The sequence below is a fragment of the Panthera pardus genome, unplaced genomic scaffold (assembly GCF_024362965.1).
Source record: "Panthera pardus isolate Hobbes unplaced genomic scaffold, ASM2436296v1 HiC_scaffold_15, whole genome shotgun sequence".
In the NCBI taxonomy this organism is placed as follows: domain Eukaryota; kingdom Metazoa; phylum Chordata; class Mammalia; order Carnivora; family Felidae; genus Panthera; species Panthera pardus.
Genome location: NW_026526710.1, coordinates 68,578,078 through 68,599,215, shown reverse-complemented (window position 1 = coordinate 68,599,215; position 21,138 = coordinate 68,578,078). Strand labels below are relative to the sequence as shown.

General features: G+C 38.5%; 1 protein-coding gene across 39 annotated transcripts in view; it reads left to right on the top strand.

Annotated features, from left to right (window-relative positions):
* TCF4 (transcription factor 4) overlaps positions 1-21,138 on the top strand; it is a 353,960-nt gene that overhangs the window by 279,801 nt on the left and 53,021 nt on the right. For all 39 annotated transcript variants that reach the window (XM_019463970.2, XM_019463968.2, XM_019463976.2 and 36 more), the window contains one exon: positions 19,460-19,565. In XM_019463970.2, the coding sequence (XP_019319515.1) occupies positions 19,460-19,565 (106 nt within the window). The remainder of the gene's footprint in view (positions 1-19,459; positions 19,566-21,138) is intronic.

The following is a 21,138-nucleotide window of genomic DNA, read 5'->3' as shown; positions in this document are numbered from 1 at the left end:
CTTTTTTTTTTTTAACAGTCTTGATAATGATTATATTTTGCTATTTGGTAATGTTCCTACAATTTAATACAGTTTTGTCGTCTGAGCTGTGTTTGAATTCACAGTAACTAGTGATTAATTGATTTGCTCCAGTCATATATTTTAATAGTGGAGATTTGGTTATTTGACTGATAGTTACTGGACACATATTATAACCTTAAATCACCATTCAGTTTGACAGCTTAAGACTTAACATTTCTACTTGCTGCTCATGCCATATTAACTGCTTTCAAAGACCGATGTATTGAGAAGTCCAATTTGGTGATTTTTTTTTTTTTTTAAATTGATGCTTTCCTGGAATATATGGTAGTGAGGACTCATAGCAAAATAATGTAGTGTATGGGCTGTAAGCCTGTTTGAGAACATGTTGGGTCACTTAACAGCAGCTGTGCTGGGGAGATATTTGATTTGAGAAGACTTTTTGAATCTTTTCAGCCCTAACCATTCTGGTTTTGAAATGGGAAAATGGAAAAGAGTTTTAGGGAAGAGAGATATCTCAGTTTTGAAAGGCAGCATAGGTAGAAATCTTTCCGGCCCTGCTCAGATTAACTGGCATTCCTAATCTATCCCCCCAACAGAGGACAAAGAGTCTGATGGGAAATGTGGGTTTATATTTTAGAGACGCACTACAGAGGCATGAGATAGTGTTAGATACCAGCTTTATGCTCCTTGCCCAGCATTAATTTGGTTTTGGGACTGAAATTTAGGTAAGTTTACAGAGAAAGCAACCTTTTTATATACAATTCCTTTTTTAAAAAAAACTACCCACTGTTGAAACTTTATTCCAGTCCTCTAAAATACTTCTACATTTTGGAGTATCTTTTTAAATGGCCAAATTTATATAGACACCGATGATCCTAAAAGATGGGAGAAAGAAAAAAAAAAACAGAACCCTACATGTGCTTAATACTTGGCATCTTAGTCCTTATTAAAGAAAAAGAAAGCTGCTTTGTCAAAAGTCTGAATATAGGGATCCTCCAACTAAGGCATTCCTTGGTAGTACTAAAAGTGTTACTAGTTACTAGTGTTCTTTCTTTTCCTTTTTTTTTTTTTTTAAGTTTGTAGTTACTTTAAATGGAGAAACATTTATAATATTATGGTGTTATTTTTTTAACGTGTGTAAGCAACTGTCAGATCATACATACCCCTAATGGGGTAACTTTTATAAATTGAGGACAGAGGATGCCTGGGAAGTCCCTAGTGGAATGAAAAATGGTGCTCATTGTCTCAGGACTCTCCTGGAAAAGTGAGAACTACTTTCCTCTCTCTTGATGTGGAGACCCCCCTCCCTGGCCCCAGATACCATGTTGCAAAACACATTCACTGAATCTTTGAAGAGCTCATCACCTCTCTTTAGGACCTGTTCTTGTTCATGCATTGCAAATATGCACTTTTATGTCCACAAGGAAGATATTACTACCATCTAGAAGGGCGATGTCAATTAGGAACAGGAAACTGCGAAGTCTGCCAGCTACAGAATTGTACTCAGCTTACACCACCTCCTTTTGAACAAAATTTGAACCTTTGAGGAAAAAATATTGGGGATTTTGATGAGCTTCTTTTATTTTTCTTTTTTTCTTCCTTTTTTTTCTTCTTTTTCTTTCTTTCTTTCTTTCTTTCTTTCTTTCTTTCTTTCTTTCTTTCTTTCTTTTCCTATTTGTAAATCATGGCTTCCTGATCCTAAGGGAAAAAAAAAAACCTCAAAGGGAAGGCTCAGCAGGCTTCCTGGACATTGGATAGTTCGCACAAAACAACGTTCTGATGACTTGCATGTAAATAAATCAGAAGCATATGAATGAAGCGCTTCTCGAAATACACATGGGTTGAAAAATAGAAGTGCTGGGAAAATGTGTTTCGGGTTTTGCTGAGCCCATGACATTTGAAAACTACTTTGAGACACTGAACAAACACAAGGCATGGCTCCGCTCACCTACCCCAAATCTTAGCCTCCCAGTTCAATGGCAAATCGGTTTACCATGTGCCTAACTATGAGCCACCTTTGGTGTGCTTCCCCATACTTAATTACTCACAGTTTAAGTTTTTTCAATTAGAAGCTCAAAAATAGCATCACATTCCAAGAAAATGCAAATCTTAGCATTTTCTCACTCACTTGGTTCACAACCGACTCTTTTAGAAAACACCACAGATCACCGCACCTTTAGGAACAGTCATACTGGCATGGCTCTCTTTGGTGTGACTGTTGTGCAACAGAAGAAAAGCATCCTTATTTAAAAAAAAAAAAAACTGGCCCAGAAATGGATGTTGCCTGTTCAATCAAAGTGATAAACTGCTGCAGGTAAAAGCCTCCTGAAGACGAATGGTACCCTCTTGGCATTATGGTAATAGCTCAACCATACGCTACCAAGCTCAGAGTCCCATTCTTTCATGCCTGAGCTCCGTGGCCTTCTCTGTAGGTGGTAGAAATTTGCCTTCTCTTTTCCACAATGTACTCAAGGGAGCCAGCGTTAGGGATTCTAAGCCCTGGGACCACTGCAGAGACCTTAGAGACCTCTTCTTCTCTCTTCTTGGTATCTTGTTCTTTGGCATCTGGCTTTAAGTACAGGACCAGAACACAGGGGAATTTAGGGAACAAAACCAGCCAGAGCTTCAGGCTTTTCCCACTGAAGGTAGGTCATTGACGTGTACTTGGACAAAATCTTGTATCTGTTCTTTGGACTAGCACCATCATCTGAGATGATCAGTTTGAAGTTTTAGAGAGGTGGTGGGTTTCATCTTTCCTATTTCGGGAAGTTATTTTGATTGTTGAAAAAAACATTTTAATGTACTTTTCCTAACTCCTTCACTCAAATGGCGGTAAGAAGCTTCAATGCCTCCCATGAGTAAGGTGCTGGAATATAGCTCTAAACAAGACAGACATGAGATAGATAAGGAAATGGGCCGGCAAAATGTAGTTTGATAATGCATTGTTGGGGGAGCACAGCCAGCCAGAGCTGGACACAGGAGGGGACACCTGTCCCACGTTTGACCTAGAGGAAGTGAGGTCCAAGAATGAATGGGTATTAAGCAGCAAAATGTAAAGGTAATAAATGGACCAAGGAAGAGCATGACATATACTGTTACCTGACTGGAGCTCATGGTGCCAGAGGATAACAGAGATTGAAAGGATCAACAGTGGTCGGATCATAAAGTGCCTTGTGTACCCTATGAAGGAGTTGAGATTTTATCATGACTGTAATAAGGAGCCCTCCGAATGGGTATGCCCAAGAGGTCATTGAAGCTAGAAGTCCAGAGGGATAGCAGGAACACCGGGAAAAGCTAGTCAGCAAAGCCAAGGGAAGCACATTTCACTAGAAGGAGGAAGAAGTGAATGGTGTCAGATGTTGCTGAGAGACAATAGTGACCTTTGGCTGCAGCATCCGTGAGCTCTTGAGCAGTTCTGCTGGGTAGTGGGTGTGGAGGGAGGGTAAAGAGGTGGAGAAAGGGCATGGCAGGCTGCGTTTCCATCATCGTGGTCATTGTCATCATCACCACCACCAGAAAATGAGCATCAAGCATCTTTATCTACCAGAGAGAGAGAGAGAAGGAAAGGAGAATGAGACACACACACCACAGGGAATTGGAACATATTTGGGAAAACAGATCATAAATATAAAACAGAAGACAGTAACGCAAGATAGAAGACATGCAAAGGGCAAAGTGAGCCATACAAACCAATGAGATGAAACAGATCTGAACAGAGCCATAAAGACAGGACAAATCATATGGCAGATGGAAAGGGAGAGTTTTTAAAGAGGTGAGTGCAGCTTGAGGCTTGTATTTTGAGTTATGCCTCTCTCAGAGTCCAGTCTGTTTAGAGGTTCCTATTAAATGGAAATGATGGAAAACCTCACTAAAGGTGATGTGTGCTCTTAACATGCCTGTGACTTCTGTTTAAGTTTCTCACCCTTTTTTTGGAGAATTAAAGGCATGGACTGACTGTTATAGTTTCATGCAATCTTTATTTTTAAAATCTGGACCCAGAAACTAAGAAACAGGTATCACAAGTAGAGCAAGTCAGCGATATTCATAAATTCTACATGGATGAGTTCCTTGAAGTTTTGCACATCCGGTGATGGACGTCTGTGCAACTACAGTGTCGTATCTTTCACATCTACGTTATCTCCGTATGATGTCCTCTTCTTGCTATGAGGCCAGAGGTGCACCCTCATGTACAGTACCTTGAAGAAGCCATTCGTGATTCAGAGGATGATTTTTCTCAACAGAGATACCTGAGATATATATTTGTGTAAGGCGCTTCAGTGCTAAAAATCTGCCATGTAAACTTTGTAAGTGAAGGAAAGAATTGGTCCTCTTTTACTTTGGCTGTTTCCCTTGTTTGCCCAGTAACTATTTGTTGGGCACCTGCTGTGGTCAAGCCATTGCCTTCAATGTGCTCCAGGTTACATCCTTTGCCCCTGAAGAGCCCATAGCGTTTTATTGGAAAAATGACTTCTATTCTTCCTAAAATTCACACATTTCGAAAGTAAAATGCTGGGAAAGTTTAGAAGATGAAATATATTTGAGGCACCAGGGTGGCTCAGTCGGTTAAGCGTCTGACTCTTGATTTCAGCTCAGGTCATAATTTCACGGTTCGTGAGTTCGAAGCCAGCATTAGGCTCTGTGCTGACAGCTCGAAGCCTGCTTGGGTTTCTCTCTCTCTTCTCTGCCCCTCCCCCGCTTACTCTCATGCATACGGGCTTGCTCTCTCTCTCTCTCTCTCTCATATTGCTCTCATATTAAGAAGGTTGTTCTCATATTCAGAAGTCTTCCATTAAAAGAAAACAGACTCATCACCATCAAAAAATACTGCAAGTGTCTTTAGGGCGCTGAACATGCTATACAAATTAGATACCTTGAGGTCCATACTTTTTCAAGGTGTTTTCTCAGTGCATGATCTTGTTTTATTTGTACCGCATCTCTGTGTAGCAGCAGATGTTATTATCTCTATTTACCAAAGAAATATCATCAGATTGAAAGAGAGGTTAATGACCTACCTGTAGTCAATTAATGAGCGATAGAATCAAAAGTGGAAAGATGGTCTCTTGCTCCTTAGAGCACATTGGAGACCATTATTTATAGCTAGTTAACTCACTTAAGATATTTTGGCAATGAAAGAGAATCTTAAGTTCACCTTCTTTTTTAAAAACTTCCTTAACAGATTTATTGAAGTATAATTGATATACAACAAATCATACATATTTGAACGTACAGTTTGAGAAGTTTGACATATGTATGCTCCCATGAAGCCCTAAGTGCATCTTGGTAGAATGAAGAACATTGAGTTTGCTAACAAAGAGATCATGAGTGACTTTGATAAGAGCGCAGTTTTTATTTCAGTGGAAGGACAGCCTCGTCTCCTAAGAAATCTACGTTATTTACCTAAGTTTTCCATCTAGCAACTGATGACAAGGCATATTACTTAGGAAGTTTGACCCTGTTGGTCCTCTCTACTACTGGAATACCATCTCCCTACAGATAGGTCCTCACGAATATTTTGTTGTGAGCTTGCTACTCTGTTTTGTTTTGTTTGCATTCATTGAGGTGCAATTCACATGACATAAAATCAACCATTTTAAAATGAACAGTTCAGTTGTATTTGATACATTAACAATGTTGAGCGACCACTTCTGTCTAGTTTCGGAACATTGCCGTCATGCCCAAAGGAAACCCTGTACTCATTAAACAGATCCTTCCCATCCCCCTGCTGCTGTGTCTTACAAACCTGTAATATTATCATTGACACAAATAGGTATGCACGCAGGCGTGCACAAATACATACATGGTAGAGACATAATCCATCTATGTAGAGATTAGGAAATTCCGGGTCTACCTAGCATTGGGAAGTTCCAGTCAAAGGACCTAATGGGTCCTCATTATATAAGCAAAGAACTGTATGTTTAATGGATGTTTCTCTGGCAGGTAAAAGAAAAAAGGAAATATCCTCTTGCTTCTTTTTAACATTTCTCTGTATTTTGCTCAAATTCTCATTAGATACTAATTTATCAAGGAAGAAAAAATAGACAAAAATCAATTGTTGGCCTTTTATTATGTAAAACTGCAGTGTTCCTCTTCTTGTAAAAAAAGTTTCTCATTAATTTCTTTAACATTGAGAATTTTAAACTGCTTCCCGTATCTTAATATTAAACGATCATCTGGATTTTACGTTTCTAGTTTTGAAGATTCAAAAGTATTGAACTAACTAATTTAGTTATCAAAGGCTTTTTTTTCCCTGGGGAAAAAAAATCAAAGGGGCATTCTTACTGTAATTTTTATTGTTAAAGTAATTACTGTTGTTTATATTTATTTATGCCCTTATTATTCCAGAAAAAATATTTGAGGTAGCCAGTAACAGATCATTAAACTGTATATCTTTAAAATCAAGAAAACTTAGATCAAATGAAAAAAAATGTCTGAAATTCAAATATTAGAGACAGTCAATTCTATTTTAAATGTGCCTGAAGAGATGCACTATTTATTGGTGGTAATCTGTTCCGTTGCCCAGTCCCCTTTCAGGAATATTATTGCCCTTCTTGATTAACCCCCCATTTCCTTTAAGAAGTTTTCTTTGAATAACCCTGTTCTAAAGGGATAATAAATACTACTCATTTACACATGTTTTCTAGTTGCTTGTTATACATCAGAGTTCTCCTGACTGGCTCCTAATGACAATTCTAGAGTCCTAGGTTTGTTTGGTTGCTTGTTTGTTTGTTTTTATGTATCAAAGCACCTAGCCTTGTGCTAGCTAAAATCTCTGCTGTGCATTACATCAGTGAAATATTGCCAGCTGTGTGTGAGAGAGGGGCAGGTACTTGAATGGATAATAGATAAAGAAGTGGTTGATTGGACAGAGGCATTGACAATTTGAACACTTATTATTTTTTTTTTTTATTTCAGTCTGTGTCACAGAGTCATAGATTTGGTAATTATTTCATGTGGTTGTTTTTAGTTGAAAGGAGTTAGGGCCATATGTTTTTTTTTATTTTTTTAACGTTTTATTTATTTTTGAGACAGAGAGAGAGAGAGCATGAATGGGGGACGGTCAGAGAGAGGGAGACACAGAATCTGAAACAGGCTCCAGGCTCTGAGCTGTCAGCACAGGGCCCGACGTGGGGCTCGAACTCACGGACCGTGAGATCATGACCTGAGCTGAAGTCAGCCGCTTAACCAACTGAGCCACCCAGGCACCCCAGGGCCATATGTTTTGACAGAAAAGAGATAATTCATGCTTTTTTTTTTTTTTTCACCTTTGTAAACGGGAGCTGGGGTAATGATTTTACAGTATACCAGGGCAATGATTCCTGTTCAAAACCTCACCAAATTGTAAACTCACTGTTCGTGACAATTCTCTTAGCAAGCAGAAGATGAAGGCATCTGTTTCAAGCACCCAGGGTTTAGCTGATGCACCAAGCATAGCATAGAGTTCATCTTGTACTCGACTTAACATTAGTAGATCTCCTTTACTAATACAGAAATTTGATATCCAGATTCCTTAGACTGTAGGCAATTTGGAAGGACATTCTGATCAAGTGCTAATAATTCTGATTTGGAATGAAAACCCTAGCTAGGTCATAGCCCCCCCTTTGTCCCCATCCAGTCATGTAAAATCTCTCCCATCTTTTGTCTCCCAGTGTATAAGATGGGTGAGATGGTTGACTTCTTGGATAGATAATCTGTCTCAAAGTGATTCTTTTTTTTTTTAATTTTTAAATATTTATTTATTTTTGAGACAGGGAGAGACAGCATGAACAGGGGAGGGTCAGAGAGAGAGGGAGACACAGAGTCTGAAGCAGGTTCCAGGCTCTGAGCTGTCAGCACAGAGCCCAACGCGGGGCTCGAACTCACAGACCAGGAGATCATGACCTGAGCCAAAGTCGGAAGCTCAACCAACTGAGCCACCCAGGTGCCTCTGTCTCAAAGTGATTCTTAACTAAGGTCATGAAAACAGAAAGTCTTTATAATTTAAAACACTATGAAGATACTAACTTTCTATAATGATCAATCATATAATTTTACTCTCTTTTCCACTGTTAAGTTCAAGCAAAGAAGGTATCTAGAGAAGTACATATCCCCTTTTGTGAATTGTTTCTTTGACCATTCCTCTTGTCTTTGTAGTATCAGTTAGAACCTTGGCCTTACTGGCTTTTTATTCTTACTTGGTTGGGTCTCTACCTTTGAAAGTGTCTTTCAGCTTTTGTTTGACACAACTTTCTCTCTAATCCCTCTTGCTTCCTGGGAAGGAACATGTAGTTAGGAATGATGGCTCTCGGGCCGTTGTCTGTGCTTAATATAGGCAAATGCGGCCCTGAAGACCCGGGATTGGAGGGACAGGAATAGCACTTTCAGGTTGCGCAAGTTCCAACTATAACGTAACTGGCATTTTTCTTTGGTCGTGTTTTCTCTTCTTGTAAAGCCCTCTCTGTACCCTCATAACTTCTTCACTTTTCTCGCATGCTTTCAAAAGTGACTTCTTGAGAAAAGATCTGAGAACTCATCATGTTGAATTCTCAGCTGCTAGCAGAAGATAACATTTCCTGAGATGGAGGATGATTGGAAATATGTTGAAAAATGGGTTTGTGACCATGGGACTTTTTCCAGGGATATAGGTTTTTACCGCTCATGGTAATGTTCATTGATTAAGGTCTGCAGCATTGAAGTTACTTGTTTATCCCAGTGGTACCCAAACTTATTTGAGCTTACATCCCATTTTAAAAGACAGATCTATTAAATAACATCCAATGGAGGATATCAGCTCTAGTCTTTAGTCATCAACCTATAAACTTGAGTTCAAAAGGAAAGGGATGGGGAATATTCTTAGAACCCTTAAGTACGGACCATTATAGATCATTGTCTTCACCCCTCAAACAGAGAAGAGTATGAAAATCTGTTTTGGCAGAACAATGAATGTTTATTTTATGATGGTATTCTTAGTTTGGCGTGTATCTTGTGTTCAGTGTGTTCATTCATTCATTCATTCATGCATGTACTTAGTCACTACTTGAGCCTGTTTCATGCCCAGTACCACACACACACACACACACACACACACACACACACACACAGCACACTTGCACATTTTTTCATAATATTTGTTTAAACCTTGTTGTTTCTGCAGTCAACTATATTGAACAGGCCTTCTTAGCATTCAGTTGGCTATTGAAGAAACACTAATCAACACTGGAATAAATCTCAAATTGATTTCTCTCTTTGTTTTAGAATCCTAAAATTTGTTTTCATCTGGAAGATATGCTGCCCTCATTTAATTGACGAAACAATGCTTTCAGAGGTCACAAAGCTATTTATTGGCGTATTTAACCAACACTATTTTGATGTTCCAACACCTCCTAAAGAAACAGTAGGTGTCGTCTTAAAAAAAGCACATAACTGGTTGCCAAAGAGAAGAAGTAGTGTTGAAATGGGATGTGATCTGTTAGAAATAATGAACAATCATGAATTTGATGTGATAGCGGTAGAGATAAAAATAATTCAGTTACATCTGTTTAAGGTTTAAAATAAGTAGAAATAATAATTAATAGAAATTAGAAGTCATGTTCTTCTTAACATTACCTTTAATTTCCAGTGAGCAGTCAATAAATAAAAGCTTGGAAACAAATTGGTTAGGTGTTTGGAACATATTAGAGTTGTGATGCACTTAACATCCACAGTCGTTTATGTGTGCCAATCCTGAGCCTGGTGAGGAAGCCAAGTCCCATGTGAATAAGTAACATAAGGAATGTAACCAGGAAGACGTCAGGTTTCACCTGGACCAAATTTTGTGCAATTAAGTGTTTCAAGAGATCTTTAGCCAGGTGTAACTTAATCAGTTTAAGGCATTCTCAGCTAGGGCCAAGGTACTCAGAATGTTGGCAGTGGGCATTCCTGTGATATACCACGTTGAAAGTAATAGCAAACATACAGTGTCTGCTCACTTCGTGCCAAGAGCAAGAGAAATGCAGGTGTAAAAATAAAAAGAAGTATTTGGAGCCAGAGGCTAGTACACACAGGCGGAACTATATTAACACTTCACTTGAATGCTGTAAGAAATAATATGGTGCTTTTTATCAGTTTAGTGTCCTGGTATTTAGTCCTGGGTCTGGTTTCACCGCTAAATGCCAGTGTAACTGGCAGCAGATTACTTCACTTCTCTCTGACTTCAGTTCTGTTGAACAAAAGTATTGATAACCTGCTGCTTCTTTGCTCAGCTTCATGCCTGGAAGACAGATGAATGGTCCTCCTGAAGCAGCACACTGGAGCCTCCTTTGTGCCCCCTGGACTGTGATCACCTTGTGTTCTTCTCTTTAGGCAAAGAGGCATTCTGTTAGCCCCCTGGCTGCAAAACAGTCAGGGCATATAGACAAGGGACCCAGGATTCACAAAGCTGGGTTTTGGTAGGAAGTCCATGAACACCCTGGAAAGAATTCTTAGCTGCTAAGAGATAATGGTGGAGAATGGTAGTTACAGTTCAAACTCTGAAACCGAACTACGTGATTTTGCCCATTTTGCCACTTAACTAGCTATGTGACTTTGAGCAACTTACTTAACCTTCTCTTAGATTCTTATTTGTAAAATTAAGACAATAATGCAACAGCCGTGTTAGTGTACAGACAAAATGAGTACATGTACTTTTTTTTTTTCTGGAATAGTGTCTGGCATATCCTAAGTACAGTGTTAGCTGTTTTTATCAACAACATTATTTTCTCATGCCAAGTGTGACAAGAGCTTTGGTCTGGTAGGCATTGGGACCAGGTCCTTTTCCACTTCTGGAGGGTGTTAAGCTATGATTTTACTTCTTTTCTTTGTTTCTATTTGGTAACTCCTGCATATATGACTGAGATGGTTATAGGATAATAAGTGGAAACACCTTAAAATCTCAAATGTTCTGGGGCACCTGGGTGGCTTGGTCGGTTAAGCATCCCACTCTCGATTTCAACTCAGGTCATGTTCTCACGGTCGGGAGATCAAGCCCTGCATCAGGCTCCGTGCTGATATCGCAGAGCCTGCTTGGGATTCTCTTTCACCCTCTCCCTCTGCCCCTCCCGAACTCTCAAAATAAATAAAAAATTTAAAAAACTTCAAATGTTCTGTATCTATGATAGATCTAGATAGATCATATGTATGACTTAATATCTATTATATCATAACAGAGTAAGCCAAATCATACCTCTCCCGGGTGTTTAACTATCTCAGGTTTGCAATGATAACACCTTGAAAATCTTTCTAAAATAATAGAGCACTATGTAGATTTAAATTACAATAATATTATTGTACAATTATTAGTAATTCTTAGTGCTTTTTTAAAAAATTGAAACGGGATTTTTTTCCCTCCCTTGTAAATATTTATACATGTCAAAGGCTATATAGATTCCCTTTATTTTTAGAGTTTGAAATTTGATCCAGAGATTTGAAAAATATACTACAGCTAGCTATATAAAAAAAATATAAGAATATCCTTGCCTTTTTATTTGAAGAAAAGAAAGAATAAGGTAGAGCTGCCTGCCCATAAAGAACACCAGGTTTTTCTTAGCTCCTGGAGGGGAGGCAGGGGTTGCACACAGGAGGCACACTTAATACTGGGTCCAGCTCACTTTTGCACTGTATAATCTCCGATCTTGCTGCAGAGGGGGTGCACTTGTAGGGAAAGGCATTGCTGCGGGCCACCCATGTCTTCCTGCTTATGCAACTCTGGAGCCTGAACCCTTAGGGATCGCTCAGCGCCTCCTTCTCCTTCCTGTGGCTTTCTTTTGGGTCTTTGTGATGTCTTCCAGCTACAGAATTTGATTGGTAAAGACACAAACAAAGAAGGGAATTAAAATTCTCACAATTTTACTACTTCTTAACCCGGAAAAGGAAATGTGGTGGCTGAGAAGAGTCAAACTCTTGGCTGTAATTCATTTATAGGATTTAGCTTTAGATTTAATATACTGATCTGATCATGCACACATCATCAAAACTCAGCTGACATGTAGAAAATGGAAAAATTATATGTGATGTTTGTGATGGAATGTATAGATGTATGTTCAAAGTAATTGTGTTCTTAAGTATATTACATACTCAGGAATTTCTTTTAGGGGGATCATATATTCTCTTCGTGATGCAATATGACAGAGTGAAAACAGGTAATTACTTGTTAGTGAAAATGAAATAGGAATATCATATACATTAATGGTATGTTTCACACATTTCGATAAATGTGATTTTTTTTATGACTACCAATAAAGATAGTTTGTGGAATAAAGAAATTCTTCTTACTAGGAGTTATTTTAGGGCATTTAGAACTATTTGGTTAATTCCTATAAAACTTTCAAGTGATTTAGATGGCCATAAAAGCTTCACAGTTTCAATAGCCTACACCTCTGAATTTTTCCATTTATTTATACCCATCAGTTTGTCAATATACTGCAGACATTCATGTGTTATCTCTAAATAGATTTCCTATTTATGTGACAACAATGCAGATTGGCTTTTAACCATTACCTGGAAATGAAGTAGGATTTCTTCCATTGGTAAATATTCCTGGACTTAATGTATGTATTGTTCTGAGAATATATCACGTAAATAATTTTTATTCCTATAGTTTGCTGTTGGTTTTAGTTTTTTGCACTCTTGGATTATTTACTGCCTGACTGTTATATGCCCTTGAGCATTATTAACTGCCTTTAAACCTTGTAATAACTTACTCAACTCCGTTACTTGAATCTGTTTATTAACCTTTTATGCCATTTTACTGCCCATTAGAATATTTAAGTTATAAAGGTAGAAAAGACTTTAGAAAGGAGAGTGCCAAGGGGACTGGATGCAAAGTCAGGGGCCCTGGGCTCTGTCCATTGACCTCTTCCTTTGCTCATTTGTAAAATAAGGTCAAAAGCATTTGAGCTTTAGAAATATGATGCTAAGAGACAGGACAGAGGGCAGCAGGTGAAAAGAGAAAGGAGAAGCTGTAAAAAAAGTCAAATAAAAAGATTTAAAAAAAAGAAAAAGTATTAAAAATGAAGAGAGAGTAGAAGAGAGGGACCCAATTACCAATAATGTGAAACCACATGATCAGAAAACTTAAACATCTGTTCAACTTTTATCGTCTAGAAAAAGTGATCACACCATGTCTAACTATAATTCCTTTGCCAAAGACACTAAGGGCCAAGGACAGAATTGCAGTTGAAGAATTTCTTCTGCTTCCTACACATCCAGAAACCGAGAGTCACAGATACTCTTGCCTCGTGTCCCACTTGGTACAATTTGCAGGAATTTTGGCAGATGGTTCTAAAAGGACTTTAAAAAATATGTAGTAGTACAAGGAACTCTAAAAATAATAAATAAAACTAAAACGTAAATATCCTGCCATTCAGTAGCATCAACATTTATCACCACCCTCTATATGCTACGTACTAGGGATACCTAGAAGTTGCTTCTGTAGCTAGTCCACCAAAGGACTTCTAGTTCTTGCAGCCTAGAAAGAATATCAGTTCTTAAATGGGCTGGCATTATTGTAATAGGCAGTCTAACAGAGGGTGACATGCTACCCAGGAGGGTATGGCCCAGGAGGACTCTTCACAGACAAGCATGGGTCTAAACCAGTGCTCCCAACAGAACACTCTGCTGTAGTAGGAAAGTTCTATGCTAGTGATATCCAGTATGGTAGCAGTGACCACATAAGGCTGTTGAGCAGTTGAAATATGTCTAGCATGACTGAGGGAATGGATATTTCACTTCATGTAATTTTAATTAAGCTTAATTCAAATAACGACATATTACTAATGGCTAGTATACTGGATAGCACTGTTCTAGACACTTCTTAAAAATAGCAATAAGCAGTGACTAGGACTTACAACAAGATATAAATAATAATACCATATATTGAGCGCCCACAACAGATTAAGAATTATGCTTGACGGATGTTATCTCTAATGCTCACAAAAAGAGTAACTTCATTTCACAAAGGAAAAAATTTGAGGTTCACGGTATCACCATCCAGCTCACAATTAATTGTGAGAGCTGGAATCTGAACCCAGTTGGTCTAGCTCCAGAGCTGGATAAATTCTACTATTATGCCAAAGACTTTTCTACACTCTCTGAAGACTCTTTCAAGTACATCTTCCCCTTGGTTTATGGATCAGTTAGGAACATACCTTTCACTTGGTCACATGGCACGATTACAGAGTCCATATTAACTCTTCTGAATGTGGAGGTATCACTGCCCTGAAGCTTTCTTTTCTCTTCCTGTGTGACCCATGTCTTTCAAACAATATTGTAAGAGTTGAGAGTCTAGCCCAGTTGTCTGAGTAGTGAGCTGATCTACCTTTAAGTATGTTTCCCCATTAGATGCTGGGAAGCATCAAAGCATATGCCTAGGTTTGTGAACATCACACACAGCACACTATAAACTCTTGTCATTTGCGCGTTTCACTGTCACAGTTTAGAATATTTATAAAATCTTCCAAGGTCTAAACTACTAAGTGAACCCTGCTAGCACTTGGGCATCTGAGGCATAATTCTGCTTTATTTTCTACTCATTATGGAGCATACAGCAACTCTCTTTAAGGGCCTGAAAGTCTGTTAAAATTCTGTGTTCGGATGGTTCTTGCAGAATCCCAAAGGGGTAGTAATGGTAAGGAATTTAAAGGTACATTGTACAGCCCAGTGGTTATCACCCAGCCCCACTCAGTTGACACGCCTCGTGACACATGGTCTGTAGCCACTTCTCTTTATCCCCTTAAAATTTAGCTTCTCACTTCAGGAAGCAAGTAACATTAATATGTATTGGTTTTACTATGAACGTGCCTTATCACGTTTTACTTTCTTAAAAGGTAATTATGAAACCCCCATGAGAATATTTCTATAAAGTATGGTCAAAGTACAGCCTTGTGTTGATAATTTAAAATGTGTTTTTGGGGGTGCCTAGTTGGCTCAGTCAGGTAAGCATCTGACTTCAGCTCAGGTCATGATCTCGCGGATTGAGGGTTCGAGCCCTAAATCAGGTTCTCTGCTGTCAGCAGGGAGCCTGCTTTGGATCTTCTGCCCCCTTATCTCTCTGCCATTTCCCCCAACCCTCTCAAAAATAAACAAACGTTTAAAAAAATTTTAATGAAATAAAATATCTCTTTTTGCCTTTTAAGAGCAAGAAATTGTGTTTGTTTTTTTTAATGGAAAGAATATGGACTGATGACCCACTTAAATCCTGCCTTTACCAGTTAGTTGATTGTTAATGTAGAAAAGGTGGCTTAATGTTCCTAAGTCACATTTGTTCAGATAATCAACATAATAGCAGCATTATTATTCAACTTTTCAATGGCATAAAGCTAGTAAATTTGTGGCGTAACCACTGAGGAAGCTACAAAGCAAAGTGAAAAAGAAAGAAATCCAAATTTAGCTTTTTTTCCCCTCTTTCTACAATGGAAGATTTTATTTTATTTTTTAATTTATTGTCAAGTTAGCTAACATACAGTGTAAACAGCATGCTCTTGGTTTTGGGGATAGATTCCCGTGATTCATCACTTACATACAACACCCAGTGATCATCCCAGTAAGTGCCCTCCTCAATGTCCGTCACCCATGGGGGAAGGGAAGGGGAAAAAATAGTTTCAAACAGAGAGGGAGGCCAACCATAAGAGACTCTTGAATGTGGAGAACAAACTGAGGGTTGATTGGGGAGGGGGAGGGATTGGTTTTCTTTTCTAACAGGCAAAGGATCTATTTAAAAGAAGGTACTGTATTATTTCTTTGATGACTGAGCAAAGGATAACCAGGAACATTGGATGGAACTGCTAATATAATATAGTAATACTTCTCAAAGTACAACAAAAACCAAATACATAGTATGAAAATGTTTTTTTTATTTTTATCAGTGCAGGGGTTAGTGTTATCTAGAGAGATTTGTTAAACTCAGATTTCTGCATGCATGGTTTTGTTTTAAATTCGGAAATGTAAGAGAAAACATAATGGTGCTAAATTTGAACATAAACTATACTTTGCCACTAGTTTGCCATGAAGCTTTTATTCAACAAATAGTTCACTAAAAGAGCTGCAGCCTATGAGCTTTGGGCCAAGTTTCCCATTTCCAATTTTGCAACAGAAATTTCACACTTCTTTGGAGGAATCAGAATGCCAAAAGTCACCTTGATCTAAGCGGCCTTATCAGAGAAAAACTAAGTGTAGATTTTTGTTTCTCTTTAGACTTTTCTGATGTTTCATAGATAGAGTCACTTCAATATACTTAACTAGAGTTTGGGATTTTTATTTCATTTTTCATTGGACTGATTTTTTGGTGTTAGTCACTAAAATGATTCTAACTATTTGAAGGTATCTGGGACGTTTGGCGTTGTTCTGTTAAATTAAAGATATATATATTTAGTTAAAAAATCATCTTTCTAGTTACCTAAAATAGCATAATTAAAATCAGTTGTATGTGAGCTTTTCTTATTGTATTTAGTGTCTCTATTAAATACATTATTGAAACCCATACCTTGAAGTCTTTTGATTGAGAAATTGGCAGAATAGTTGACTGAAGTAAAAATAATGAAGCAGCTTCCTGGTCATCCAGGTTACTAAAGATGAAAATATTTAGGATAAATTGAAGTATGAGCATTATGATCAATCTGTTTTCATAAATATCATCTTACACCTCTACCACTATTTTTAAAGAAAGTAACCTAAAATTAAGTGCCACTGATAGTTGTGCATGGAGGGCAAATTGCAGATCTTGAGCGGTTGCTTTGACCATTCCATTTTCAAATTTCTTATCATTAAAATGGAGGAGGGGAGCTGAACTAAATAAAAGTATAGGTGTGCCTGGCTGGCTCAGTCAGCAGAGCATGTGACTCTTAATCTTGGGGTTGTGAGTTCGAGCCCCATGTTGGGTGTAGAGATTACTTAAAAATAAAGTCTTTGAAAAAAAAGTACAATAGTTCTGTGCAAGGTGTATTTATATAAACAGTTCTATAGGGCACTTTACCTTAAAGGTCACTTGAAGTGGGAAAGATGCCTTTTTACCATAAACAATGGTCCATTTCTTGTTAATAAGATTTTCATCTTATGTGAAGAGTCTTGGGGTGCCTGGGTAGCTCAGTCGGTTAAGTGTCTGACTCTTGATTTTGGTTCAGGTCGTGATCTCACAGTTCATGAGTTTGAGACCCGCATCGAGCTCTGTGCTGACAGTGCCTGTTTGGGATTCTCTGTCTCCCTCTCTGCCTGCCCCTTGTTTATGCAGGCAGTACTTAAGAATTTTGAATAAATGATCTTATTCTTAGATCTTTGAACTTGATCATAATTCATAGTCCAAGTAGCCTCCTTATACATGAGTAGAATTACCAAAGATATGTCCTTATCTCCCAGAAGAAATATCAACCAATTCTGCCCAAATCGGGAAAAAAGGTGAAACTTGTTAGGTGCCATCACATGGTGTTGACATAATAATATACATGACATGTTTAAAGTTAATGTAGCAGAATATAATTAAAATTAAACTATATAATCCTAGAAGAACTTATTTCAATTGTTTTCAAATACAAGATGGTTTAATAATGTGGGTCACAGTTTATTTTCACTTTTACAGTACATACATTAATTTCTGAAACTTGGGGGTGATACGTAGTACACTTAGCTTGTATTAATACCAATGGCCAAACAGCTGTCCATGTATACAGGCTAACAGCCTGTACTATAGATAATATCACAGAGGCGATCTGATTTTCAATTTCCCCTTTCTCTAGATAGTAGGGTTTCCTTCATCTCGTTATCCTACTCTCAAGACCTCCTCTGAATACATTCAGTAGCATTTCCCAAACGGTTTATTAGTTGTATAGTTCCCAAGAAAATGCTGGGTTTCGCTTGACAGAACTTGAGGGTATTGATTTGTTTGGGGGTTCCTGGGTTAAGGTTTATTCTTTGTCTCTTAGAGATAATTGAGAAGATTTCTTCCTTTTTGTAAGCTCTGTGGAAATAGAAGGAAATAGACATTTATGTATTTAAAATGTGAGGAGAACTAAAAAATAAAGTGAAGTATAGCCCATGTAATATGGGGCTTATATCCCTCTATGACTTAGGAAAATTCCTCGTTTTCTAAAGCGTGCCTAGGTTTTTCTGGTTTGTTTTTGTTTTGTTCCATCTCCAGGACCTCCCAATTTTCAAGGGCACTGTGGGGCATATGTAGCATTTATTTGATGTATGTATGTGTATGCATATTTTGCCACATCTGTCTCTGCGGACCTATCCTTTGTGAAATCCTAAACCTTGTATTAATGCTTAGTTTGTGATTCATGGTGTTCCGAGAGCAATTATGTAATTTTTCTTAGGGTGTTTATTCGACGTGCACTGTAAAAAAATGGGAGTATTTTTTGGTAACTCTGCAGTTGCCTTTTTATTGGTGAATTTCTCTTTCTTTTGCTGTGACCTGTGAATATCACTGCAGGCTCTCTGCCAATTTTGTGAGCCTCTGCCTGCTTCAAAATGGAGGCAGGAAGGTATCCATTTTCATCAAGAGGATGACAGTGTTTCAGTCTCTCCGACCATCTGGAGAGAGGAACTTTTGGAGCAAAAGAAAATAGGGATTTAAAAAAATTATATTTAGCAGAAAAGGCAAGGGGGGAACCAATTAAAGTTAAACTATACCTTATGAATTTATGCTTTTCCACTATGCTCTCTTCTTTAAAGGAAACCTAAACAAGAAAATACACAGGCTATTTTTATAAAGGACTGGTTCTCCAACTCTCACGAGTATTAGTAAACGAATGTTCAGTAAATTAGGATTTTGGCACACTTTTTTTAAGTTTATTGCACACACAAATATAATAAGAGCTATAAAGGAGTGCTCCCCCCTCTTCCTGTGTACATGCTGATTGTTGGTGGTCTGTGTAGATCTGGGCTTTTAATGGTCTTTTTTCATGCAGCTCTGCAAAAAGCTGACACTATGGGAATTTAATATTCCAAGATGTATTTGTCACTTTCTGTGGTCTGGATAGTGTATTCGTTTTCTGGGTCTCTGTCTCTTTCTCTTAGAAGTAAAAATTTTAATTCAAAGTTCAAGTAAAAGGGAGAGGCTTGACGCATGCCCTTCTGTTTTCACCTTTCATGTGCTCAGAGGCTGTCTATGTTTAAAAACAAAAAAAAAGGATGCTTGGACAGGACAGCCCTGTGGGTATTATATAATACATTTAACAAGACATAGTTCGCGGTATTCTTGCCTACGACTGGAAAATATCCGCCCCTCCCGCCCCCCGGTTTTCCAGTCACACAAATATACTCAGCATTTGTTGTTGTTGGTGGTGGTGATGGTTTTTCTGTATTCTGGAAGGGGTAGTGTTCTAGGGTTTGACAGATCTGGGATGGACATGATAGAAATTTAGCATTTAGTGCCTGCTTCTTCTCAAGTAATGGACCTTGAGGTGCTTTGTTCAATGCAGCAAGGAAAACTAAATTGTCTCTCCTTCCTCAGGTCTATGCTCCATCAGCAAGCACTGCCGACTACAATAGGGACTCGCCAGGCTACCCTTCCTCGAAACCAGCAGCCAGCACTTTCCCTAGCTCCTTCTTCATGCAGGGTAAGATGCTGCCTCTTCTGCGGGGAAATCCACTGGGCAGAATCTCCCCAGGTCTTCTCAGGTCATGCATGGGGCAAAAGACTGCTGAACGGATCCTCAAGAAAATGGAATAGTAGGCAAGCAGAGAATATTGAAGGCCATGCTCTTCTTAGGAATTGAATTCGTTAAAAATGAATCAATTAATTAAAACTCTACTAAGACTTATTTTTTAAGTTAAATCCCCTTGAGCAATGATGAGTTTAGATAAAACTGTTTGGCTTCACTTAGAACTGATGCTTTGACGGGGATGGTCTTCCTGATGGATCATTTCAGCGTCTTCACTCCCCCAAGAAGAACGTATGTGTATTTTTGGAAGTGTTTTGGTTCAGTGTGTATTTTGAGCATCCTGGATGTAGCCAGCTGGGAACAAATTGTCCTTATGTATAACTTCATATAAAAATTTCAGCCACTTATTAATTTACAGGTAAGAACAAGAGTCCCATTTAAGGTGAAGCAAACCTATCTGAAGACTGGAGTATGATTTCATTACACAGTGAAAGCTCCATCCCAACATGCAAATTGATTTTGGGTAAAAGACCCAGCTTTTTTCCCAGACAGTTTTAGAAAATTACAGTTTCACAGTAGATAAAGTATATTTACTTTCAGTTGTGCAGTATATTGAATTAACTGTACGTGGATGTGTGCCCCCTGAGCTTATACTCTTGCCACTGCTGCTTGGAAAAGACTGAGGTGGTTAGAGTGACAGCACCTGCCTGTAAGAATAGACTGTCCAGAGATGCACCTAAGGCTTTGTCCCCAGTAAGCCTGTGACACTTGTTGTCAAAATGTGATAATCTTGTTGCCAAGTTAATACTCTGAAATTTAGACATGGAGTTTGCCAAGAACTCTTGTACCTGTATGCAGAACTTTTAACTCTTCCTGCCTGGGTGTAAAAACCTTTTTTGAGTGTGCCTTGGCAAAGTGCCGTGGGATTTCCTTTCCATGCTACTCTGGGAAGGGCCATATCATGGGAAGGGGAGCGCCCTTGGAGCAGTGAGACCAAGGGGGGGCAGCTAAGTGTCTCACTTAGCTTGCAGTGGACACACTCAAAATCATTCTGATTAAAAGGGCTTTATTTTCTTGTCCTTCAGAGTGTTAGCTTTTTTTAGGTTGTGAGTTCACATGTGAAATTCCATGGAAAATCTATGAAATTGAATTGAATGGGTCTCTTAGGATTGGAGAGAATTTGTTCCACACATAATAGAGCTCGTGTTCAGAAGGGTCCTTTATCTTTGTGACCTGTCCTAGGTGTAACTCACCAAGGGACACAGGGTATGTCACTTCAGTGTGTCCTCTGCCATGACAAAAGCCTTATCCCCGTTTGCTGTAAACAAGCAGCCACTTAGGCATCAGCTCCCCTCTTTTATGACCCACCGGAGAAACCATACCACTGGTGCTTGGAGTGATTCATCATTCAAAGCAGTTTTTCAGCGAGAAAATTGGCAGGATGGATTTCTTCTGTCTGCCTTCAGGATGGTGCTTGCATAGACTGCACGCCGCATGGGAGGTCAGATAGATTAAAACAGCAGTCTCT